This window comes from Euprymna scolopes, chromosome 25 (assembly GCF_053919585.1).
Source record: "Euprymna scolopes isolate OS-2025 chromosome 25, ASM5391958v1, whole genome shotgun sequence".
In the NCBI taxonomy this organism is placed as follows: domain Eukaryota; kingdom Metazoa; phylum Mollusca; class Cephalopoda; order Sepiida; family Sepiolidae; genus Euprymna; species Euprymna scolopes.
This window is the reverse complement of record NC_136506.1, coordinates 69,502,064-69,520,445: the sequence shown is the minus strand read 5'-3', so window position 1 is coordinate 69,520,445 and position 18,382 is coordinate 69,502,064. Positions and strand designations below refer to the sequence as shown.

Genomic DNA, 18,382 nt, shown 5'->3' with positions numbered 1-18,382 from the left:
AGCAGTTTTGCATGGTGCTGAACTCGAATCTAAATATGTTAAGGCCTTGGAGACTTTTGGGGCTAAATATGGGGGGGGGGCAAATGATGGACTTAGTCACTTCTTTTTATGCATGGTGTAGAACTCAAATTTACATATGTTAAGGCCTAAAACTGCACCGTTTGTTCATTTTCACCAGGATTTGACATCCTGGGTATTTTTCGGGCTAAATGGAGGGGGGGGGGCAAATGCTGAACTTAGTCGGGTTTTTTTTATGCCTCATTCACTGTGCACTCATGGGGGACCATGCATGCTTTACTTATTTTTATCTTATTTTTAATCTTATACTTTATTTTTTTACTTTTATTTTGTTAATATTAATATTTTTTATCCCTTACATTAATTTTTTATACTGCTAACATTTCATAGTTTTTACTATAGAAATCAACACTTATATCGCTTTTCATGTACTTATTTTTTAATTACTTAAATTTTCTGATATTAATTTTTATATTTTTCATTATATGAGTAAAAGCATAATTAAAAAAATTTTTTTTTTCATCTTTATTTTTATATTCCGTCTATATATTATTAACGATAGCGTGTGTTATTTTGTGTATCACTTACATTTACTTTTTTCTGAGTGATTTTTGTTAATTGTTATGACCTTCCATTTCTTGTAATAATTTTACCAAGAATTTTTCATAAGTTTTGGTTTCGATTTTAATTATAGCTGATGCAGCCAGGTCATATGGATATATATTTTTTTTAAATTACTTTATAATATATAAGAATCAATAGAAAATGAACTCTATAATAATGTATATGAAATCTGCATGAATTAAAATATCATATTTAAGTGTATTTTGTGACTGGGCTATGCTGGGCATGCTAACTAGCTTAGATAAATACTTTTGCAGTTTTAACAAAAGAGCTACAATAATATCAGGGCATTTCTATTTACGTTGAATATCCACAGAATGCCAACATCAATATATTACATATGAAAGAGTCTGCTGTGGAATTTCCACAGGTCCGGCTAGTTTTAATTATTTCTTTATTATCTTTTATTTCTTTACTATTTATCTATTCATTTATATATCTTACATACTTTTGTTGTGTAAAACAGTATTATATTAGTAGTAGACTAGTGGGACCTGTGGAAGTTCCACAGGGGACTCATCCATATGTAATATATTTATGTTCTCATTCTGTAGACGTTCGGCATAAATGGAGATGCTCTGATATTATTGTAGCTTTTTTATTAAAACTGCAAAAGTATTTATCTAAGCTAGCAGGAACGCACGGCAAAGACCGGTCGTAAAGTATGCTTAAATATATTTTCATTCTTGCAGATTTCGTATATATTATTATTATAGTTATATATAATATATATATATATATATATATATATATATATATATATATATAGTTCTATCAATTTTTATATATTATAAAGTTGCAATTTCAAAAATAAAAAAAATATATCCATAGGACTTGGGTGCATTAGCTTGAATCGAAAGCGAAATAAAAACTTATGAAAAAATGTGTATGTATATGCGTGTGTGTGTGTGTGTGTGTATATATATATATATATATAACTTGATTTCCTTTAGCCATAATCGAAACCAAAACTTATGAAGAATTCTTGATAAAATTATTTATAAAAAAAAAATCAATGACTTAAGTGCCATCAACTATAATCAAGACCAAAACTTATGAAAAATTCTTGATAACAAGAAATGGAAGTCCATAACAATTAAGCGACCCAGATGTAAGCGTGACACAGAAAATAACACACACGCTATCGTATTAATATATAGATTATTGTGATATCATTAACCTATCATCAATAGGTTTGTTATCACTTATTTATAGTCTCGATTAAGGTTAAAAATTAATATTTTGTTTGTAACTTTATTCATTCTTTCATAAAATTTTATCAACATCTCTTCACAAACTTATTTTTGTTCCTCACTCACCGCCATGATAATTATTTGTTTTTTAGATGTAACTGATAATTGAGTGCATCTTCTCTAATAAGACTTTAAATATCTAAAATTGTTGCCAATATTTAATATCATTTTAAAACTTTGCAATTACTGTACAATTTGACATGATAAGAGTAGTTATTTATTAGTAGTTATATCAAAGATTGAAAGAAAAAAGGTAACCTTTTACTAAACACTCCGCATTATAATATGAAGATCAAGGATAAGTGGAGTAATCCTAGGAAGAGATGTTTATTCTCCTCTACACCTTGGTGTATTAGCTAATTTGAAAGGAGCTAACAGGTTATGTTTGACTATGACTAATATTATGAGTCACCTGAAAATCTATAGAAGTTTTGACCACTCCAGAAATAGGCACCCTGGTCAGTCAGTTTTTATGTCTATAGATTAACAGCTGATAAATCTCTGAGCTGAGTAATCCTGGAAAAGGAGTGAGACCTTCTCCTTGATCTAAAAGCTCATGAAAAAGGGAGCTGTGTGATCACCTTTCTCTATCCTGCATTGATAATTCAAAACTGGCTTTGAAATGATGATGCACTTTTTCTTCCCTGCAGCCTCTTTCTCACAGAAGAGATGTTGCGAGCCTGTCTCTCCGTTACCGTTATTTTCATGGCAAGTGCTCGTCTAAGTTCCAATTTATGATCTCCCTTTGTCACACTTTCAAAAAAAATATTCAACTAGCTACAACCACTATCGACAGTTCCCCCCCACTCTCTATCTGTGTCTAAATCTAAACAGATTCCACGGGTTTGTATTACTGTACACATAGATTCGAAAAAGTTGTCAAAAAACAAATATATAACAAATAAATGTTATCAAAGGCAAGATAAGTTACTTTTCTGCCAAACTAGATATATTTTTTGTGTTTTTATTCAATGTAACATATTTATTCAGCTCGAAAAATATAGTGTTTACCGATGTATTCGAAAATTCAAGATGGCGTCTCACACCCTCTTTAATACTGTAAGTTTGGAAAAAGGTGTTATAAATAAAAAACTATACAAAATACTATTAAAAACCCGCCGAATATATGTCAACCTATGTCACTGTAACATATAATAAGCGAGTTTTTAACAGTATTTTATCCGTTTTTTTTTTTTTTTATAACATCTTTTCCCACACTTACCGTGTTAAAGAGAGAATCAGACGCCATCTTGAATTTCCAATACATCGGTAAACACTGTATGGTTTTCGAGCTGAATAAACATGTTACATTGAATAAAAACACGAAAAATATATCCAGTTTGGCAGAAAAGTAACTTATCTTGCCTTTGATAACATTTGTTATATATTTGTTTTTGACAACTTTTTCGAATCTGTGTACAGTAATACAAACCTGATTCCACAAACAAAAACTTCTTTCCTAAAACTGCCTGCTTGTGGAATTTTTTTTTTTTTTTTTTTTACACGGTGGTCACCACTTATCAAGGTCTGGAAGCCACTCAGGGATAAGGGTTATTGCCAAGTACAGTACGTTAGTGTGGAGATTTGATGAAGTGTTTACTTAAGAGGGCGGTTCATTAGGAATTTGTTAACGTTGGACTTGAAGACATCCAAGTTGTAGTCAGGTGGGAAGCAGGCAGACGGAACAGAGTTCCACAGGCGTGCAGTTCTAAGAAAGAAAGAATATTGTTCCCTTGGCCTGCTTCCCAGCCGACTGCCTTCAAGTCCAATGTAAATGAGCTTTTGTTGAATCTTCTTAAATAATCAAATTCTACTCAACTTACACCATTAGCGATTACTACACTACCACATTACATTTATTAACCCTTATCCTGGAGTGGCTTTCGGGCCTTGATAAGTGGTGACTCCCTTGTAAACAAGAAAAAAAAAATTTTTTTTTTTTTTCTAATACCTATATACATATTTTCTATTTCCAGGGCCCATACATGTTTCAACCGTTTGGATTTGCCTCCATATACATCACAAGAAATGCTTTTTGAGAAATTAGTCACTGCTGTTGAGGAAACAAGTACTTACGGTATGGAGTGAAAAAGCCAAGTGACTGGTGTTACTATAACGACGTGGATGCAACAGCAGTAGCAGCATTAATAACAATTTCTAACAAAAAAAAAAATTGAAATGACAGTTGTATTTTCAACAGCAGCAATAGTAACTTGTGTGTGCTATGCAGACACTATTATACCATTTTTTTTTTTTTTTTTTGACGGACGTCTCCCCAATTCCTACGACCCTCAGTTTATCTGTATTTTGGAAACGTTATTCCCTAGCAGTTCGTCTACAAGTAATACCAACTCCTGCAAAACCTTCTGTCCATATGTTCGTGCATTTATTTCGTTGGTAACAGAAGTTTTTTATGAAAAAAGAAAGAACAAATATGGAAAAGACTCAATAAAATCAATTAGCCACCAAGAGTTAAGTCCCTTTGTTTATACAAGGGAGGGGATAAATAAATTATGTGTGAACCTAATAAATAAATAGTGGGCAGGGAGGAGGTGGGAGATAATAATTTTTTTTTTTTTTTTATATAAATATAACAGACAAATTATCTTAAGTTTATGGCCACAGATTAACCATAATAGTTAATTTCCAACCAGAAATTGCTTTTTAATCAACAGTTTAAAGGCTTCAAAACTAATTTGGAAGCAATCTTATAATGACCTTTTTTTTTTTTTTTGCTTATTTTTAATAATTTAAAATGACTGAATTGTTTTACTAGTGTGATCGTGTAGAAATTCAAAAATAATTTTGAAGCTTTAAACTGTGATGTAGAAAGTATTAATACCCCATCATTTGTGGTCATAATGAAAGGAGAACAGATTTTTTTTCAAGTGCCCCTGTCGTATTGAAGAACCATAAGGGAGGTATATCTAACATGTAATATTTAGTCTTTTTATCTTGCATCTCTGATAGTTGTGATAGGAGCATGCAATAAACAATGTTCATTCTTAATTTATACATAACTGACCGGTTGATATTCATTGAAATGAGAAAAAGTATCCCCCTCCTCATATGCACTCGCTCAAATCTCTTACAGATCAAGATATAGAAGAGTGCAAATAAATAGAGGGAGGCGGCGGGGGGGGGGGGAATATTATTTCTGCTTTTTTTATTTATTTATTTTTTTTTTTTTTTGTTACACAATTCACTGAAATTATGATTACTTTCGGTAAGTAAAGTATTTTTTTTTTTTTTTTTCATGGACATCCTTTTTTTACTTTTTAATATCACCTTTTTTAAACATTAGGCAGGATTTTTTATAGGTGGTAGGGCTAAGTTATGAATCTGTGATCCCCCCCCCCCCCAGTTTCTTTTTAAAAATTTTTTTATATCTAAGTTAAAAAAAAAAAAAATAAAATCGTTTTATCATTCTATTTAACAAAGAGCTCAAACTCAGTTGGATCTATTGCAATCACTTATACTGTAATACTATTACTAAAAGTATGAACCCACCCCACTCCAACAATGGAAAAAATAGCAAGTTGCTTTCAGTCAATCAAAATAAATCACCCAAAATAAGTTATGTAAAACTAAGACTGTCTATAACATTTTTTTTTTTGTTTTTTTTTATGTTTGGTGAGAGTACAGGGTAAGGGTCATATTGTTTTGTTTATAGGATGAGAGGAATATTTGGGGCTTGTCTAGAATGCAACCTAATTAAAAAAAAAAAAACCAAAAACAACAAATATAAAAACTTGGTGCTTATGCATCCATGTTACTGCGCTATTTTTTAATATCAAGTTAAATTCAATTTTTACGATATATCAGTTTATTAAACTGTTAGGTGAAAGTACGAAATAGTTACAAAACACTTTCCCCTCTCCATGTTAAGAATGGGTTTCTAAATGTTATTTTTTCAGTGCAGTAACATAGATGCTGTATGTATGTACCCATCACTGAACAAAAATGTCGCATTCCAAAAATTATGTAAATTAGTCAAGTATTTTTTTACCAAAAAAAATCAAATTTTACGAGTAGCAAGAATTTGTCATTTGATCTGCCATGTTTTAAATAAAGGAAGACAACTTAATTCGAACTACATAAATCAAAATCAGCCTTGTAATTGGTACAATTTACAATTAAAATCAGTAAAAGTCATAAAAAAGTGATTTTCTGTATAAAAAAAATACTTAATAAATTTGTGACTTTTGGAATACAACATTTTCGTTTTTGTTGTATGTATATACGTAAGAAAAAAAATTTTTTTAGGTTGATTACTGGATAACAACTGAATATTTTCACTATTTCATATAAGTCTAAATTCACTTTTCATTGTGCAATTTTCTCCCGATATATTTCTTGTAAATACAAATTGGTACTTGTACAGTTTAGTCAAGACATTAAAAAATGAAAATATAGAAAAAAAAGGTTATATTGCACGTATCCATTATGGAATGAAGTTCTCCGAAAAAAAAATTCCACTTAATTTCATCAAGAGTAGTTTTTTTTTTTTTTTTTTTTTTACAGTGAAAAACAATTTGTTATGATACCGAGCAAAAGGTTCGATTTTTAGGAAGAAAAGCTAGTTATTAAAGATGAGGAGGGAGCGTCGGCGCTTTAACTGGAGTTATCTCCCCGTGGCGTGTTTAACAAATTCCATAATGGCTGACTTCAATGCGCTCTCATAAGAACGTGTTTTTCCACTGTAAAAAAAACTATTCGATCAAATTAAATGAAATTTTTTTTCAGAGATTTTCAGTCCAAAACCAATACGTACAATATAACCTTTTTTTTATATTTTCATTTTTTAATGTCTTGATTAAACTGTACAAGTACCTACAAATTGATAATTGGTCAGCGGTGCATCTTGTTATCTGGCCACTGGACGAATTTTATGAATTATAGGTATTAGGATTCTGAGCTGTTTTGTCCTCAGCAGGTATCCTCACACCACGTCTAGTTTCTTCTTCTACCATGTTGAGTATCCACTAAGCATTGGACAAAACTCATGGTTTATTGGTATTTGTGGTTTGAGCTGCTTGGTCCTCTGCCAAATATCCTTGTGCCACTGCCAATCTTAATCACTCCATCGTACCGAGTGCCCACTGACCATTTACATGGTTTTATTCATTATTTTTGCTGTTTTTCATTTGGTTTTGTTTTTTTTTTGTCTTTGCATACAGAAAATACAGGAAAATCTTTGATGCACATATTCATTATGAAACGAAGATGTTATATTAAAAAAAAAATGCAAATTGATCAAGTACTTTTATTTTTGACAAAGAAAATAAAATTTTATGAGTAAGCAAAAAAGCGCTGTTTCACTTCACCATAAAAACAACCAACGGCAGATAAGTCCACAATAATTCAAATATGTGAGATCAGCCTTTTTTTATGATACAGATATCACATTAATTGCTTTAAATCGTTTAAAAATGATTTTCTTTATATAAAAAAATTACTTGATCAATTTATGTGACTTTTGGAATATGACATTTCTATTTTTTGACAGATTTTGCTGTAGTTTTGATTTTTTTTTTTTTTTTTTAATTAGGTTAAATTCTAAATAAGAACCGGCAAAAAGCCATTTAATGTAATAGACTTAAAAAGTACTTCAAGGTCAAAAACAAGGCAAAGATAAGTATTAGGAGGATCGATTCAGACCCCAAAAACAGTAATTCCATCTTCCTTTGTCAGAAACATCGCTCCTGGAATGTGAAGACTAACGAACAAAATAAAGAAATTTGGAAATAAGATAAAACGGGAAATGTAATGATTATTGTTACTCTTTTAAATGTTAATTTTCTCATTATTAGTTTGCTCCCACAGTGAGAACTCCGACACCAGGGTCGGAAAGTGGGATTGAGAAGTCAGCGCTCCCGAGAAGGGGCATTCTCACCTGCAAAAAATGTCTGGGTAGCCCCATCGGCATTCTCCGGTAAGAGCACCTCAGGTGATTAGCTATAAACTAACCCCTTCTCAAGAAGAAAAGGTAAAGCCTGTGAAGGTGGACCTTCTAGAACTGCACATAAACAGCATTAAACTGCAGTCAACAGGAACCAGTTCATTACAGGAATATTCTAATTTCTGTTGATTTTGGGGGGCATAGGATAAAATATAACTGGAATCCTAAAACAAAAAAAAAACAATTGTTGTGTGAGATTCAAGTTCATGATGGTATCAAGCATCAGAGCTGAAGGCAAATACTTTGTCCACTGTCACCAATCAGATGAAATTATTATTTTATTATTTTTTTTCACTCAAATAAGTTTGGCATAAAGATTTTGTTTACATCATTGCATAGATCTAAAATAAAAAACCAAAAAAGAACATTCTTATTAAAATAAAATGTTAGTGAATATTAATAAAGCATTTTTCTTGTCTGAATTTTCACCTTTTATTTAAAAATCAAAAATAAAGAAAAATCTGTATGATATATGTACCCATGACAAAACAAAAAAATCATTTAAAAAATCACGTAAATCGATTAAGTAGTTTTATTTTCATAAAGAAAATCATTTGAAACAATTAATTAGAATTCATAAGCATTACAACGTAAATCTTGCATTATTGAATTTTGAATTATTGCTGAGTTATCTTTTTTGTCTTTTGAGATTTTTTTTTCAAAATGGTCGGCGAGACAGTCATTTCTCAGATACTTATAAAATTTTATTTCATTTAAAAATGAAACTACTTGATCAATTTATGTGATTTTTGGAATATGATATTTCGGTTTTGTCACATGTATAGAAGTTATACATTTTTTTTTTTAATATAGGTGGAAATCTAGACAGGAACTTAAAATTCTTAAAATATGTTGAACATAAAGTATTTTATCTTTTTTTTTTTTTTTCATTCAAAATATGTACAATGATTTGAGGTGAATGATATAAACAATTGTGTGATTTGATTGGCTGATGGAAGGAACATGTCGGAAAAACTAAATGGAGAGTGCTGAGTATTTTTTGTGTTTTTTTAATTTTTTTGATTCATTTTAAAAATAGTTTTTGCTTGTTGTTCCCACAATTAGTACTGCCTCTATTTTTTAACATCCCTGCAATAATTGATACTGCTATTCTTAATATTTGTCAGTTGTTGGCAAGTAAGCATTTAATTTAAAAAAAAAAAATGCTTATATAGTAAATGAAATATCTCTGAAATTGATTTGTTCTCCGAAATGTTTTTTTTTTATTAAAAAAATCTTACGAGTTCAAATTTTATCAGTTTTTTTTGTTTGTTTTTTTTTTTTTTGAATAGGTCAACTATCGATGACAAAATTGTATTTTTTATTTTAAGAAAAAAAATTAATTTATTGGAAAGTTAATAAATCTTATAATGAGATGGAAATAAAGCTGAAAATACCCATTAATTTGTGTTATTTAAACTATATTAATGATAATTTGTGTTATTTTAATTATGTTAATATATCATTAATTTGTTATTTTAATTATATTAATGTGTCTTTGAAAAATTGTTTTTTGTGAAAAACTTTATTCCATGAATGACATTTTAGTATAATTTCAATCTTCAGTTTGTTAAAGCCAAGTGTGATTCGTGACTCGACACCTATATTATATACATAAATGTAGTAGCATAGGGATATATTTATGACAAGCAAGCTATACAGAAACGTTTGTGTTTCATTCCACCAAGGAATATGTCAGGCCAACTTCAAAAGTTTCATGTGATTTTTGGAATATGAGCTTTTCGTTATGTTATGGGTACAAACATCATACAGATTTTTCTGCATTTTTGTTTTTAATTTAGGTGAAGGTGCTTATGCAGAATAATGGATTTTAAGAGACGCATTTCAGACGAAAAGATTATTACATAAAATTACAAAAATGATCTAGCAGAAAAATAATTACAAGTAAAAAATAAAATTTATCGAATTATCAAGTTTTATTGTATGGTTTTAAAGTATTAAAATTGGGAAGTTTTTTCAAATTTCATGATTTATGAGAAACTAACTTATCTCCCTTGTTTTCCTTGGAATCTGGCAATGGAAAATTTTCAACCACTAGTCTCTATTTTTTTTTCCTGAAAAATAGATCTAGCATATCCCTCTCCTGCAAAAAAAAAAAAAAAAATGTGAAATAATAATAGAATGGAACTCTTTTTTTTTTTTTTTTTAAGCCTCGATTTTGGTGAAGTTTTGTTTCTTTAGATGTAGGCTAATTTCTGAAATTGTTTCTGCATTGTTTTACCGTCGTTGTTGCATGGATTTTGGTTTTAAAGTATTTACTATTTCAGTGGTCCTTTTGTTTCTATGAAGGAATCATAGACATTCAACAAAACTCATAAATTGTATGACTTTTACGAAAGCTGTATGTTACCCTTATCCGCCATGTTATTCGTTCATTTTTATGAATGTTAAAAGCTAAAGTAGTTTTAGCAATAACAACAACAACAACAACAAAAATTCATTTAAAAACTGAATAATAAACAGATTCCAAATATTCTTGGAAAATTGGATGCTCAACTTTTGATTACATTTAATGAAAACTAATTCAATAAAAAAAAAAAACTAAGGTCAATAACATAAGTCAAAGTTGTGGGTTTTTTTTTTTTTTTTTTTTTTTAACATACAAGTCTAGAATTAAACCTAATAGAAAAATACATAGAAATGAATAAAAAAAAAAAACACAGAAAAATCTTTGACCTGTCACAGAATGAAAACGTCATATGCCAAAAATTATGTAAATTGATTAAGCAATTTTTATTTATATATATATATATATATATATATATGAATTTTTTTTTTTTTTTTAGGACTTTTAGTGATTAATAGCAAACCATAGCCATTACAAGGTTGATTTCGATCTCTATTCCTGGAGAGGTAGTTATGATGAGATAACTAGCAATAAATTTTAAATATGGAGTGAAACCCCATTCTTGCTCATAAAATTTTGGTTTCTTAGTTTAAAAAAAAAAGTGTTGATCAATTTACATGAATTTTGAAATATGACATTTTTGCTTTGTAGCGTACATCATAAAGTTTTCTGTTTTTTTAAAGAGATTGAATTCTGGGCTTGTACCATTTTTTTAATATTTTATTTCTGTTTTAATAATTTTAGAAAAAAAGGAACAACTTGAAAAATGATAATTATGACCGTTCATTTTTTTTTTTTTTTTTTACTTTAGAATTATCTCCCTTGGTAAGCTCTGGTGGCTAATAAGTGATTTTATGCAATTGACATATGAACAGATGCTGTGTTTTACATGGGGCTTTTTTTTTTTTTTGTCCTTCCCATAAAGGGTAACACCATTAATGAAAAAAAAAAAAAATGCCGGAGTGGGACACTATAAAAGAAACAAAATGCATACGTAAATAAAAAAATGAAAAATACAAAAGAACATTTTCTTATCGAGAATAATTTGAATCAATTTTATTTTAATTTCTAAGTCTTTAATAAAATTTATGTTACAGAATAAATGTCGAATGAAAGAAACTGGATTCGGTAATTTTGATACGATTCCAGTCAAAAATGCCCTGCTAATACCCCACTTCTCCCCTCAAAGCAATTGACCCTAAACCTAACCTCAACCTTCCCCTGCAACAATTGTGACTGTAAAAAAAAAAAAAAAATTAAAAAAAGACAAAAAACAATGCTTTGAAACAGATCGTTCGAATATTTTCCCTTTTTTTTATTTGAATTCCCAATTTGCATATTTTTGTTCATATTTTTTTCAGCTGTATAAAAAAAAATACAATTTGTAAAACACTGGAAAAAAAAAATGTAGGTAATTTATTTAAACCAAAAAAAGAGCAAAACTACTTATATTGAATAAAGATGAGCAAACAATTGAGTCAGTTGAGCTATATTTTATTTTTATTTTTCATGTTTGTTATTTTATATGTATACAAAGCTGACCTGAGTGTCAAATAAAAATTAAATTGTGTGTGTGTGTTGTGCTGTGCTGCTCCTGTCTTTAGCTAGTGTATTTTTGGCAATAGTAAAGTCTTAGAAAAGTGCCAAGAACAGTGTATATTAAAATACACGTATCTAATTTGATGAATGAAAAAGAGCTAACTCAACTCAACAATAGGATTTGGGGAATGGTATGTGTGGTTAGTTTACCTTCTGGATGGTATGTGTTTACTGGAAATTAAGCTGCAGACTTAAAGAGATTTCAGCATGTTGCAGTCTAGTCATCTGGGATTGGCATTGGAAACTCGAGGCAGGTGCATCACATTGCAGGTGTTTTGGGAAGAATCCTGAACTTCTGTAATTTACCACACATCGTTCAGTATATATACAACATAATCACGTTTGACACACCGGTTCCTATCAGATCACTGAAGTTAAGCAACAATGAGCCTGGCCAGTACCAGATGGTTGACCATTTGTGACTTCCAGGTGCTGTATGTCGTCTCCGCTTATCTTAGCATTGTTTCCAGTCGTCCTGGACTTCTCCTTGCCACTGGACTCAAACAGTGCCGATTCAGGAGAGGTGTTGCTGGAGATTGCACAACCCTTGCCTCACAATTACATGTGCAGCTGCCCCTACAGGGGGTATCCTTTGTCTTTCGAGACTGAACAGAAGCATCTGAATCGTTCAGTATGAAAAAAATTTTTTTAATTAAACTTTTCTTACAAAATATTACTTTAATAGAATTTCGATGTGAAGTAATTTCTTTCAATTTTTGCATTTCACATTTCATGCCTTTAAGAATTGACTTTTATTTAAAGATGCTTGGCAATCTATTGCATCATTTCAAATTTCATGACAAATTTAAATCTTATTTCTTCAGTCCACATGAAATCATGGTCATGAAACCTCATTTACAAAACTTGTTGGATGCATTCTAAAAATTCAGCAGACATTTTCGTTCTAAGCTGCTGTGTCTACAAATTACCCTTAACCCTTGTTTCTTTACATCCACAATTTTTATACTTAATATTGTTATATCTGTATGCAAATCAAAACTGGTTGACAAATAATTCATATTTTGCATTTCATTACAACTAGCGTGGGTTGCCCGGGTGATTGGAGGTGTGTGTGGAGGGGGAAAAAATGTGTTAGTTCAAACCCGTGATGTGAAGGCCGGAAAACTGAGGTCTTAACCGCTGTGCTACGGCAGTAAAGGAAGTTTAAATTTAGCGATTAAAAAGTTAAGTGAATGAGTTCACACAGGTGCGTAAGCATCACGCCATAGGAGAAGGAAATGACGCACTTAACTTTGGCTTCAAACCAGTTAAGCTTTACACTCCACAAGATGTTGGAAAAGCAGCTCCCGATAAGATGATGAAAATAAATGTAGACACGACCTCCTTTTATAAATCGGAGATATTATAATTTAAGGTGTATATAAAAAGTTCTACCCCCCCCCCCGAAAAAAGCCTTTGCCAGACGTACAAAAAAATTGTGCACACACATTCACACACACACACACACACACACATTCACCCACACGTGCATTTACACACACACATTCACACATACACACACATTTTCGCTTTTATATTATAGATAACTTGTAGTTAATTTTTTTATTTTTTCAAATTTTAACAACCAAAATGTTTGAGTTAAAATGGTGAGTATTTTTTAATTAACTTTAAAATGAAACTTAGTTATTTCTGCATTCATCATATGCATACTTAACAATCATACAAACATGCATGCCACGGCCTTGCTGTTTTAACAGCGTTGGTGGCCACGGTTCTCCAAATTGTAATTTGGGGAAAAATTAAAGACAGTAGTTTCCTTTTGCTTTCCATCTTGATTTACGGGTGTATCTCGCCTCAGTGTTAAACGAGTTTGCTTAACTGTAGTGATCTGGCAAGAACTGGCGTGTTAACGTGATTGTTGCGTATATACAATACAAACAAAATAATAGAAAAAATAGAAAATGAAATATAATTATTAATTAAGTTTAACTCCTTATAAGAAAAGCTAAAGACAAAATTAACAAAGCTATCAAAATTTCTCATGAGGAATAGCATTAAACGTAGTTATTGCTGTATGGATAACATGCAATAAATAGAAAAAAGTAGACATAACTGCCTAGAAAGAAAATATTTACAAAATTCTATGCAAAAACTGAAAGAAATCCTTACTCCGCATATAAATCTATATATCTATAAAAGTGAAGATGTCTGTGCATGTCTGTCTGTATACATTTTCCTACCAAATCACTCTGTCAATTTTCAGTCTAGAAACTCGAGTTTGACATCAGGAGTAATGAGATTTGGGAAAATCTTTTTAATCGGTTTTCGGCCAGAAATTTGGCTGTTAAGGGATCAAAGTTCGATTTGACCTTTGAAAACTCTACCAAACTCCTCTGCCAATTTTGGGTTTAAACACTTGAAATTTTAGATATAGGTTACTTGGACATGGATCAAACTTTTTAATTTGATTTGAGCCCAAAACAAATGTTAAGGGAGTCAAAGTTAAAAAAAAAATTTGACCTCTGCAGTCTCTACCAAATTACTCGGCCAATTTCTGGTCTAAACATTTGAAATTTTACATAAAGAATATTCAGAGATAGAGCGAGCTTTTTAATTGGTTTGGGTCAAAAAATTGAGCTGCCAAGGGGTCAAAGTTCAAAATATTTGACTTTTGTGGTGTCTAGCAAACTACTCAGCCAATTTTGGGTCTAAACCTTTCAAATTTATACATAACAGGTATTATTCAGACATGCAGCAAGCATTTTAATCATTTTTGGAGTGAAAATTTGGCTGCCAAAAGGTCAAAGTTGAAAGAGTTGACCTTTGCAGATTCTACCAAATTCATCCGCCAATTCGAGGTCTAAACACTTGAAGTTTTAGATGTAGGTAACTTAGACATGGGTAAAACATTTTTTAATTTGATTTGAGACTAAAACAATAAATGTTAAGGGGTCAAAATTGGGGTCAAAGTTTTGAAAAATTGACCTCTGTGGTCTCTACGAAATTACTCAGACAAATTTTGGTCTAAATATTTGAAATCTTACATAAAGTGTATTCACATGTAGGGCAAGTTATGAACGGTACATAGGTCCCGAGCAATACCGGACAGAACTGCTGGTAAATTATAAAGATAATTGTTGGGAAGGAAAGTTTGCTTTGCTCAAAGAGTTTTTTCATATTGAACAATAAAATCCATTTAATTGGAATTCATTATTGAGATGAGTATTATTTATTAAATTTTATTTATTGTGAACCATTATCCTCGTCTTTTTTCTTAGTTGATAATGGTTCGCAATTAATAAAAATTAATAAATAATACTCATATCCATGATGAATTCCAATTAAAATAATATACACCATTCAGTACGGACCTGACCATGGAAGATCAGATAATAAATAAACATGAAGTTATAAGACCAAAAAATTCAACCTTGATCGCTCTTCGGGGCCCGTGGCACAGTTGATAGAGATGTTGAATCTCTACGGTTCCAGGTGAGAATTGTCTGAAGAAAGCGGTTTCAATTCTACCCACTGGCCAGAGGCTTACTTGGGCAAAAACGTGGTGAGACAACAACAACTACGGAAGACAGTAATTGCAGTGGATGCAGTTACCACCTGACGAAGGCCAGAGGAATAGTTGGTTGAAACGCCGTTAAAAAATTAAGAAATGAGGATAATGGTCTGCAATTAATAAAAATTAATAAAATCCATCTTTTAAACATTTCCATCTCCAACCATCAATTGACTGCAAATAACGGTTAAATGTGCATGGTAAATTACAGATTTCACAAAAATTGGCTATGAATCACTACTTGGCAATCCATTGAATCATTTTGAAATTATCAGACAGCTTCATGACAAGTTGGAATATTATTTCTTCGGATGAAATTATTGTCATAAAACATGATTTACAAAATTTGTTTTAGGCTTTCTAAGAACTCAGCGGCCATTTTTGTTCAAGGCTGCCATGTCTACACATTATCATTTTAAAATGTTTTTTTTAAATTGCTAGCAGTAATAGACGTGGTATTGATGTTAATTGATTGTTGAATGAAAAAATAATTGCCAAGTAATGAATGTTTCACAGGGGATATGATACAAAGCAACAATAAATAACAGTAAATAAAAAGTATACATACAGAAAATAATGGTAGGTAATAATATACATGTAATAAGTGTAGATATAATTATTGTTATTTATGGTTGAAAAACATACAGAAATAACACCACTCTATCTAAATATGTATGCAAACAAAAAAGTAAAGATATTATCTCTATAATAACGCAGAAAATCTTTAAACTAATAGTGGAAACTGTGAATTAACACCTCCAATAAATCCTGAGCCTGACATATAAATGATGCGACTGATAAAAATAAATCCATGATTTTTCTGAAGTACTAACCTTCAAATAGAACATCAAAATTAGAGTTCAATCATATTAGTTTACAGATTTTTATTTATTTATTTTTTTTTTTTAGCAAAGCCACTATTAAAAATTTTCAGAACAAATTTTAATTTCATGTGTTAATAAAGTATTGCTTTCTAAGAGAAATACTGTTTAAGCGAAGCAATGGTTTGATAACTTATTCGAACTTTGCTTAATCGGAAACAATAGTTAAGAAATGGTACACAGATTTATCTAATTTTGATTACTAAATCATGCACAGTGCTTTTTTTTTTTTATCAGATAAAACTTCAGTTTTATATCTATAGATATAGAAATCCTATGAAAGGCCTTTGAGATGTCAAGAGTTACTGCTCTAGAAAAGAAACTCCTGTCAACAAATTCACTGATCCTGTGATATTACAGGCAGCACATTAGCTGATCATCTTGCAGGATGAAAACCATATTGCTTGCCACTGAGTAAACTGTTTTTGCTGAAATGATTGACAAATTTTTGATTCATCACGGCTTCAAGCAATTCATGGTACACAGGAAACTGGTTAGTCTGTATTGAAATGCAAAAGATCGATCTCAAATATTCTTAAATACTGGTCAGACTGACAGTTTACCAATGTGTTGGGAAGTATTTTTCCTTTAAGCAATGTGTGAATAGCTTTGTAAGAATGAGAGCGAGTTCCAGCTTTAGTTTCTTAAGCACTGTGATGGGAATGTTGTCAAGACCAGTTGCTTTGCTGGCATTGAGTTCTTGATAAATTTGGCAGCATCCCAAACAGATATATGGACGTCACTCAGTATTTTCAGTTGTAGAGAGAAGTTCAGGAGAGAACTCTGATTGTAAATGGTGAAATTTGATACAAATTTCTCTGTAAAAAGTTTAACTTTACTAAGAAAATTGATGATAGTTGGGATGGAGGTCATGTGTCTGTTCAAGACCCATGGGGATGATAGAGAGCAAAGATTAAATTCAGTGCCGTCGTACGACCATTGGCCGGTCCCTTAACAACAATCAATCCCAATGTTTGTGCTGCGGTTTTCTGTTTGACTTCATCTTGTCATTTTAACCATGTCAGAGACAGAACAATGGATGGGCACTATTTAAGATAAGTTGTCAAGGAAAAGAACAAGAGGACTTGCAAAATGTCCGTCAGCAATAGATTCGCAACAATCTGTGTTAGATCATGAGCAAAGGAAAAATTGTGACACAACCTTTCTTCATCATCAGTCTTAAGTGGATTAGCTAGTCAACATTATAAACATTAAAATCATCACAAACATGAATGCTGGCAGAAGGTTAAGCAGAGAGGATATCTTCTAGTTTCTCCACATACTCTCAAAGATAGTAGTGACTCTGTCATTTCGGGGATGATGACGAGCAAATATGATTGGTTGGTTGATTTTGTTTTACGGCATATCAACCCTTTTCGGGTTATTTAATGCCGAATCTAAAGATTTTGAAGAAAAAATTTTTAATAGAATATATTTGTTGTTTTCAAGTCGGTTTCTATTTAACCCATAGTTGGAACCTTAACAGGTACTACTACTCCGGGTCAGAGTGGACCTGGGAGCAATGGTAATTAAAGTGTGGCTCCACACTCCCCAAAGCCCGCAAGCTGGGGCCTCACCACTGGATATAGTTTAAGGTCATATCCAGGACCCCCATTGAGGGACTTTTACCCTCTGTAGGGGGGCAGTTGGTGTATTCTAATGCCCCACCGACAGGGTCTGAGCAAACATGAATGCAGTGCTGTTGTATGACCATATGCCGATCTCTCAACGACAGTCAATCTCAGCATTTGTGCTGTGGTTTTCTGTTTGACTTCATCGTCTTATTTTGACCATGTCATCTCTTACACTGACGATTGCCAAGGACACAAACACTAGTTTACAAATGTATATAAAAACAATGCAGATTCATACAATAGAAACACAAAGGTCGATATTATAAATCAGTTGTGCGTTTGTGATACTGTTGTTGCTGTTGATAGTGAACGGTCATGTTGGAACCAGTGACAATATTTCCTTTCTAATGCAGTCTCATTGAATTTCAGATGCTCTCGGCAACCTCCCTGAGCTGAACACTGACTTGCTTCTCAATCTGCCAAAATATGACTCCAATTTTCTCTCGTTTGCTTGATCTCCTCAATGAAATGACCATATCCACTTGCCCTCTTAACATAACACAATTCAACT

The 18,382-nt window shown here is 31.4% G+C and overlaps 1 protein-coding gene across 1 annotated transcript in view; it reads left to right on the top strand.

The window, feature by feature from the left end:
* Positions 1 to 4,321, top strand: part of LOC145247427 (E3 ubiquitin-protein ligase HECW2-like) — a 328,541-nt gene extending 324,220 nt beyond the window's left edge. Inside the window, exon 29 of the mRNA XM_080109185.1 lies at positions 3,872 to 4,321. Within this exon, the coding sequence (XP_079965311.1) occupies positions 3,872 to 3,983 (112 nt within the window). The 3' untranslated portion in view covers positions 3,984 to 4,321. The remainder of the gene's footprint in view (positions 1 to 3,871) is intronic.
* Positions 4,322 to 18,382: the final 14,061 nt, after the last annotated feature.